The sequence below is a fragment of the Nicotiana sylvestris genome, chromosome 2 (genome assembly GCF_000393655.2).
Source record: "Nicotiana sylvestris chromosome 2, ASM39365v2, whole genome shotgun sequence".
NCBI lineage: Eukaryota > Viridiplantae > Streptophyta > Magnoliopsida > Solanales > Solanaceae > Nicotiana > Nicotiana sylvestris.
This window is the reverse complement of record NC_091058.1, coordinates 15,630,362-15,639,541: the sequence shown is the minus strand read 5'-3', so window position 1 is coordinate 15,639,541 and position 9,180 is coordinate 15,630,362. Positions and strand designations below refer to the sequence as shown.

At 36.2% G+C, this 9,180-nt stretch overlaps 1 protein-coding gene across 1 annotated transcript; it reads left to right on the top strand.

The window, feature by feature from the left end:
• The first annotated feature begins 4,868 nt into the window (after positions 1–4,868).
• LOC104219867 (fatty acid elongase 3-like) lies at positions 4,869–6,131 on the top strand. Its single transcript, XM_009770615.2, has one exon. The coding sequence runs from the start codon at positions 5,052–5,054 to the stop codon at positions 5,916–5,918; it is 867 nt and encodes a 288-aa protein (XP_009768917.1). The 5' UTR covers positions 4,869–5,051; the 3' UTR covers positions 5,919–6,131.
• Positions 6,132–9,180: the final 3,049 nt, after the last annotated feature.

The window sequence follows — 9,180 nt, the reverse complement described above, 5'->3', positions numbered from 1 at the left end:
AAATTTTTAGATAGCCGATTAAAGTGAATTTTAAATTAAGGATAATATCTTCACTTCCATCATTATAAAATAATTATTTTATTTATATATAAAATTAGAAATTGAAATTTCAAAATAGAAATATTTTTTGAAAGATAAAATCATACCAAATAAGAGTTCAAGTCGTAGTATAAGAGTCACATCGTAATCAAAGAATCGTTTATATCGTGTCAACCTTTGTGTTTTGCCATAATATGAGTTATTATTTCACTTTGTGGTTATTTTTAGGTAATGATACCTATGAGAATTGTGCAAAAAATAAAATTATCACTACGAGAATTGAGAAAATATTAGTCTTTTTTCATATATTATTTCTTAATTAATATCTGAGATTATCTATAATTATTTAAAAGGTTTAAATGTTAAGGTTATTTACATATAATTCAAATAACTCAGATATTTAACATGGTTAATATCAAATATCAAAATGGAGTAAAAAAATTCACTAGCTAAATAATTTTTTATATTTTTAGATAGCCAACTAAAATGAGTTTTGAATTAAGAATAATATTTTCAATTACATTATTATAAAAATAATTATTATTGAAAAATAATGTGTTAGAAACTGAAATTTTAAGAAAGAAATATTTTTTAAGAGATATCAACACACCAAATAAGAATTCAAGTAATAGTAAAAGAGTTAAGTCTTATCCAAAGAGTCATTCAATGTCTCAACATTTGATTATTTTGCTATAAATATGAGTTATTATTTTGTTTCCTGACTATTTTTAGGATCCAATGACACCGGCAAGAATGATATCAAATAAGAAAAATAGAAGAATTGGTTAATTTTTCTCATGTAGTTAATATCCAATGATTATCTATATTTACTAAGAAAGTATAAATTTAAGATTATTTATATACAATCCAAATAACTTAAATATCTGACATGATTAGTGTCCGCGCATCCGCGTGGGTACTAATACTAGTAATACCATTACAAATGAGGACTACGCCCTTATATAGGAGTTCACAATTATAACAGTTTGCTTACTTAATTCGGGCTTGTTAATAGCATTAATTGCTTTGACTACCTGTTACCATATACAATTGTAACGGAAGCATTATGACTGAAGATTTCCCGTAACCACGATTAATGTCAATTTTCCTTTCTTATTTATAATAGATTCGTCCATCTCCCTCTTTAATGGTCTATATACATTTCCCCCTATTTCTTCCTTTCCGGCTGTCAGAGTCGGTTCCTTTCTCAGAGAAATCCCGGGGTGTTTCTCCCAATCACGACCCAAAATCAAACTAACTGTGATGACACCTAACCCAACTCGCTAAGTAAGACAATGAACAACTATCCAATTTCAACAAAATTATTAAAAACAATTAAATAGAGAAGTTAATTGAATCTTATACCTTTTCCAAGAATTAGTAATACAAATTATGAGCTTCTAAGAATAAAGTTTACAAGGTTGGTAAGAAGTAAATACATCATCTGTTTGAAAAGTACATAAACAAAGTTTTATGAATCTAAGGCTATCATGAACAAGAGGCAACTACAACCGGAAAGCAGGTAAGTCTTCAAGTCCAGCTCCCGTCGAATACAACAATATCATCTATCAACATCTACACGCAAGGTGCAGAAATGTAGTATGAGTACAACCGATACCATATACTCAATAAGTAACAAACCTAACCTTAGGTTGAAAGTAGTAACAAGCTGGAACAAAAGTCGGGTCCAACACCAATAGCCACAACAGTTCATAGCAGTGTAAAGTAAGTAATAAAAGAAGTAACTCAGAATTTAAAATGCTCAGCTTATTCATAATTCCCGAAAATAGTTCTATTTTTCAAGTATATCAGTAAAAACCCAAATCCTTTAACGAAATCGTCGAAATATGTGAGATAGTTTGAAAACTATAACTATAAATTTTCCCAAATATCCTTTCAACAGTAAATATGATGCTTCATTTTCTCCAGGTAGCAAGTGTAAAATACCTCTCGATGCCCATATGTTAGTGTATGTGAGAAGTCATGAATGACGTGATACCGTACAACATGAGAAAAATGCATCTATGTGCTTGTATGTCATGTACATACCAAATGCGATGTGACTCAATAATGAAGCCATATGCATACTCTTAGAGTATCAATTCACTCAATCCTCACAGTCACTCAATCCTCACATTCACTCAGTCCTCACAGTCATTCAATCCTCCCAATCACTCGGCACTTGCACTCAGTAGGTACCTGCGTTCACTGGGGGGGTGTATAGACTCCGGAGGGGCTCCTTAAGCCCAAGCTCTAGAACAAGTCAATCATGGCATAAATTAGTAAAATATATTGTGGCGTGCAGCCCGATCCCATAAATATCCTCACCATCAGGCCTTTGGCCTCACTTAGTCATCAATATCTCTAGTCTCTCGGGCTCTCAATGTCATAAGATATCAGCCCAAAAATAATGATGTGATGTTTCAATAAACTGTAACAGAGACTGAGATATAATATGCATATGAATGCGTATGACTGAGTATATAATGCAATGAAAGCAGATAGCTCAACAGCAGAAATGACCTCAGTAGGTCCTAACAAGATAAACATGTAGCCTAGACACAGATTCTAGTATGGATCACAGCTCAATAGCTCAAGTACTTAGAAATTTCATGGTTACAGGTAAGATCAGGTAACTACACAGTACCACAAAAATAATAGAGTCACAATTCACACAATGCACGCCCACATGCCCGTCACCTAGTATGTGCGTCACCTCAATATTAATCACATATCACGTAATTCGGGGTTTAATACCCTCAACACTAAGTTTAAGAGTGTTACTTACCTCGAACAAGCCAATTCCAATACTGAGCAAGCCAAGCGATGCTTCAAAAATGCCATCTCGCGTGTACCGACCTCCGAAAGGCTCAAAACAAGCTAAAAGTAACTCAAATACATCAAATAATGCCATAAGAAACAAACCCAAAATGATAAAGATCGAATTCTTAATCAAAATTCAAAACCGGCCAAAAGTCACACCTGGCCCCGCGCCTCGATACCCGACAAAACTTACAAAATTCGATAACCCATTCAATTACGAGTCCAACCATACTAGTTTCACTCAATTCCGACTCCAAATCGATGTTCAAAACTCAAAAATTCATATTATGAAACTTTAGGCCAAACCCCCAAATTTCCTCTTTAACATTCATCAATCAAAAGCTAAAATCAAAGATAGATTCATGAAATATAACCAAAACTGAGCAAAGAACACTTAACTCAATTCATATAGTGAAAATTGCTTCCAGAATCACCTCAATTCGAGCATCATAGCTCCAAAAATGTAAAAATGGCTGAAACCCTCGAAATAGAGTACTTTATATTTCTGCCCAGGCATCGTCGCATCTGCGACACACTTGGCCGCTTCTGCGACAAACGTTCCACTTCTACGGAGAACCATAGTTGAAATAGACCTCGCACTTGCGGAAAAACATCCGCTCTTGCGATATCGTAGGTGCGACACAAGGACTCGCATCTGCGCCAAAGCCCACTCCCGCGATCAAATGTCGCATCTGCACGCACGCAAGTGCGTTACAAAAATCCGCTTCTGCGGTCTTCCTCACCCAGCTCTCACCTCACATCTACGATGACCCTGCCGCTTTTGCGGCTCCACACCTGCGCCCATGGCTCCGCAGGTGCGGTTACACCAGAACCTCTGCCACCAGCCTTAGCCAAAATTTCCAAAATGCTCCAAACCTCGAGGCCAAAATTCACCCGAGTCACTCGGCACCCCGTCCAAATATACAATGACTCATATAACATAACGCGAACCTACTGGAGGCCTCAAAACACACATAACAACATCGAAACGACGAATCACACCTTAATTCAAAATCAATGAACTTTGAAATTTCAAACTTCCACAACTGATGTCGAAACCTATCAAATCATATCCGATTGATCTCAAATTTTGCACACAAGTCACCTTTGACATTACGGATCTGCTCCCATTTCCGGAATCAGAATCCGACCCCCGATATCACCACTCTTGGTCAAACTTTTCAAAATTTCAACTTTCGCCATTTCAAGCATAATTCTACTACCGACCTCGAAATCACAATCCGAACACGCTACTAATTCCAAAATCACCCAACTTAGCGAACGAAACCATCAAAATTCCAATCTGAGGTCAAATACTAAAAAGTCAAACTTGGTCAATTTTTCCAATTTATTGCTTCCTAGTTGAGAACCATTCTTCCAAATCAATTTCGAATAACATGAAAACCAAAACTGACGATTCACATAAGTCATAATACATCATACGGAGCTACTCATACCCGTAAACTACTGAGCGAAGTGCAAATGCTCAAAACGATCGATCGGATCGTTACACTCCCGTACCTTTTTAATTCTTTAACTCGTCTAATTGGAAATGTCACCTGTCACCTTGTTAATAGTTCACGTGTTATGCCCTATCACTTTAATGTTAGTCCAAGTGTCAGGTCTTTTTTCAACCGATACACAGAGAGTTTCGTCGAAATTGTCAAAATTAAATATTTTGGGTGGCCAATAACTGAGGAATAAAAGAAATTTGCATTTAGAGGGAACAAAAGGTTTAAAACGTGTCATAATGAACCCTTTCTGATGCAATTATTATACAGGTAGAAGTGAATACTTTTTTTATTTTTAAATTGTGGTAATAATAGTGTAGTGCGAAAGGTGCAAGGACTGTCACTATCAATTAGCATCGAGCGACATACGCGTCAGGAAAATATTTCGAAGTAACTTAGGGTTATTGACTACGTTTATACGAACAACAAAATGGCATATCCAAAACAACATTATCATAAAGAGGAAAAAAACTATCTTTAACTGTATCGAAAAAAACTTGCTTCTTCTGATTTATATAAGAGCACAAGTTTCAGAACCATACCAGCATTTTCCACCAAACCTTTCACTCAAAAAGCCCCAGAAAAAGTATTAAGTACAACGTTTGCAGTGGATTTACGCAATCTCAACTTTCTGCCTTCTAATTACGTAGTATTTTTAAGTTGATTATTGCATTTACGATGATTGGGAATCTTAGTTATTACCTCTCCGAGCACCCTACTATTGTAAATTTTCGTTGGTCTCACAGCCAATCATGGGGCAACACGTGGTCTTTCCTCTTCACCTCCATCGCAGCTTATATTGTCTTCTCCCTCTTTCTCCACCTCCTCCTTATCCTTCTCTTCCGCCACCGCCGTCCTCTCCCTCTCGGCCCAATCCCCGCCGTCCACTCCCTCTCCATGGTCCTAATCTCCCTCACCATCTTCACTGGAATCCTCCTCTCCGCCGCTGCTGAAATCCGCGACACCCGGTGGTTCTGGCGCCGTTACAAGACCACCCCATTTCAGTGGCTCCTTTGTTTTCCTCTTGGCACGCGCCCTTCTGGCCGCGTGTTCTTCTGGTCCTATATCTTTTATCTTTCTCGTTTTCTCCATATTCTACGTACTTTCTTTACCATACTCCAACGTCGAAAACTCTCCGTTTTTCAACTATTTAATAACTCCATTCTCATATTTATGTCCTTCCTTTGGCTAGAATTCTCGCAGTCTTTTCAAGTGCTAGCGATACTATTAACGACGTTATCATATTCTATGGTGTATGGATACAGATTTTGGACGGCGATTGGATTGCCAAGCGCGTGCTTCCCATTTGTCGCAGGCTGTCAGATTGTGTTGCTGGGATGTAACATTGTATGTCATGTTGGGGTGCTGTTGCTTCATTTCATGAAACGTGGTGGGTGTAACGGAATTGGGGCATGGGTTTTCAACTCTGTCCTCAACGCTGCCATTCTTTTCTTGTTCCTCAACTTCTATGTCAACATGCACTTACGCAATAGAAAGGTCAAAGCGCCTGAAAACTTGAACTCTGCCAAGAGCAAGGATAATTGATGAGGTCCAGCCCCAACCCCCCAACCCAACCAGCCTTTAACTCTCTTCTTTTCTTTACAAAAATTTTTGCAATAAAGTTTTGTCAGTAGGATTGTAAATTCTGTTAAAAGTACTTTACTAATACGAGCGTATATGTATAGTTGTATACTATAGTTGATACTATTAGAAGTGAAAAACTCTGCTGTTAAAGCTATTACAGTAACTTTTTCTTCAGTTCTCCAACTTTCCCGCTGACTTCAAAAAATAAAAATCACAGCTTTACCACTGGTAACTAAATCAATTAAACTTTCTCTAAATGTTAGATGAATACGCACATCTATTAACTTAGCTGATTGTAATTGGCCTTGATGATTAAGGGCCTTTAAAAGTCAGAATTCGCAGCCAATGATTGAACTAGTGAAATTTCAGACGGAATCATGACAAAGCCATTTCACAGGGTTAATTTGCTTTCCCTTTCATTTCTGTTTACTTTTCAAAAAATTAATCACTCATTATTTTGTTCACGTTTATGATAATTAGTTGAGTGTCATTTTAGGAGGGGCAACTTGAGGTTGAGGACTAATATCAAGTTCTTAATTAGCTATGTGCCGGTCGAACATGAATTTTTATAAGGTTATAAGTGGGAATATCTTGGACGTAGAGATAGAGCTAAAACCCTCCAACTGCATAAAGTAATAAATTACCCTATCTCTTTATTTACGTGAAAGAGAAGCGCAATCAGATGACATTATCTTCTCTAAGGCCAAGTGGCCCTTTGTCAGGCAATATTGTATGATATATGATATAATACGTTCTCTGGCTATAATGAAGTTTGTAATAATTTATTTGAAAGTTTTATATGCACTTCATTCGCTCCTCTATATGGTTTAACATATTACTATATCACACATTCAGATCTTCTTTTATATTTTCAAAAACTCTAAAAGTAATTTTTGTTATGATTAATATCAGATTATGGTGGATGCCTACTCTTCTTCCATGATCTTCATCTAAAATGCTTAATGACATATTCAATGACATAATTTGTATGTTCAATGACATATTCCATGACATATTTTCTTCACTTTTTTGCCTATATAAAGGCCTTGTAATAGATAGGAAAACACACACAATTGAAGAAGAAAATCTCTTCATTCTCTCTATCTCTATTTCTTGTTCATGTTTCTACATTTCTAATGTATTTCTTAATGTTTTTTTCCTGCTTGTCTTTCATATTTCTTATGATGTATTATTTGTCTTTTTTATGAAGAATATGAAAATTCCCCAGTCTTCAGTTGGACTCAAGATTAATAAAGATGATATATGTCTTCTGGATAGTGCTACAACACACACTATTTTAAAAGATAAGAGATATTTCTCTTATTTGGTAATGAAAGAAGCGAATGTTAATACAATATCCGGTAGTACAAGATTAATTGAAGGTTCTGGAAGAGCCAATTTATTACTACCAGGAGGAACAAATTTGGCTATTGATGAAGCACTATATTGTAGTAAATCTCAAAGAAACTTATTAAGTTTCAAAGATATTCGCCAAAATGGCTATCATATTGAGACTACAAATGATGAAAAGATTGAATATCTTTATATTACTACAATAACGTCCGGTAAGAAATATGTGCTTGAAATGTTACCCGCTTTTTCCTCCGGCTTATACTACACAAGTATTAGCAGGATTGAAACACATGCCGTAGTAAACAAGAAGTTTACTAATCAAGATAATTTTATTATTTGGCATGACCGGTTGGGCCATCCTGGTTCTAATATGATGCGTAAAATAATTGAGAATTCACATGGACATGCAATGAAGAATCAGAAAATTCTTCAATTTAAGGAATTCTCTTGTGCTGCATGTTCTCAAGGAAAATTAATTATTAGACCATCAACTATTAAAGTTAGGATGGAATCCCCTGCATTTCTGGAACGTATACAAGGTGATATATGTGGGCCCATTCACCCTCCATGTGGACCATTCAAATATTATATGGTTTTGATAGATGCATCTACAAGATGGTCACATGTGTGCTTACTATCAACTCGCAATATGGCATTTGCGAGATTGTTGGCTCAAATAATAAAGCTAAGAGCACAATTTCCAGATTATGCAATTAAGACAATCCGTCTTGATAATGCTGGTGAGTTTACATCCCAAGCCTTTAATGATTATTGTATTTCAACTGGGATAACAATTGAGCATCCGGTTGCTCATGTTCATACACAAAATGGTCTAGCAGAATCATTGATCAAACGCCTCCAATTAATTGCTAGACCAATGCTTATGAGAACAAAACTTCCCATTTCAGTATGGGGTCATGCTATTTTGCACGCAACATCACTTGTGCGGATAAGGCCCACAAGTTATCATAAAGTCTCCCCATTGCAATTGGCTTTTGGTTAGGAGCCAAATATTTCCCATCTTAGGATCTTTGGTTGTGCGATATATGTTCCAATTGCTCCACCACAACGCACAAAGATGGGTCCTCAAAGAAGGTTGGGGATATATGTTGGATATGAATCTGCTTCAATTATAAAATATCTAGAGCCGATGACTGGAGATTTATTTACGGCAAGATTTTCTGATTGCCATTTTGATGAATCAGTATATCCAACATTAGGGGGAGAAAATAAGCAGCTGAAAAAGAATATAGATTGGAATGCATTATCACTGTCTCATTTATATCCTCGAACAAATCAATGTGAACAAGAGGTTCAAAAGATTATTCATATGCAAAATATTGCAAATTAATTGTCAGATGCATTCACTGACCTACCAAGGGTAACCAAGTCACATATTCCAGCTGCTAATGCACCAATTCGAGTTGATATCCCGGCAGGACAATTAATTAAAGAAAATGAGTCTAAGCCATGCTTGAAATGTGGTAGACCAATCGGTTCTAAAGATAAAAATCCTCGAAGAAGAAAATGAGCAAATGATCAAAGTGAACATAACACGGAGGTAGTGGCTCAAGAAGAGCCCCAAGACGTAACAAATGATAAGACCTTAGGGGAGGTCCAGGTACCTGAAAATAATGAAAATGAAGAGATATCAATAAGTTACGTCTCAACCGGGAAAAGATGGAACCGAAATAATGTTGTTATCGATAACATTTTTGCTTATAATGTTGTTGTTGAAATAATGCAACAAGATGAGGATCTTGAATCAAAATCTGTCAATGAATGTAGACAGAGAAATGATTGGCCAAAATGGAAAGACGCTATCCAGACAGAGTTAACTTCACTTGGAAAACGTGAAGTCTTCGGACCC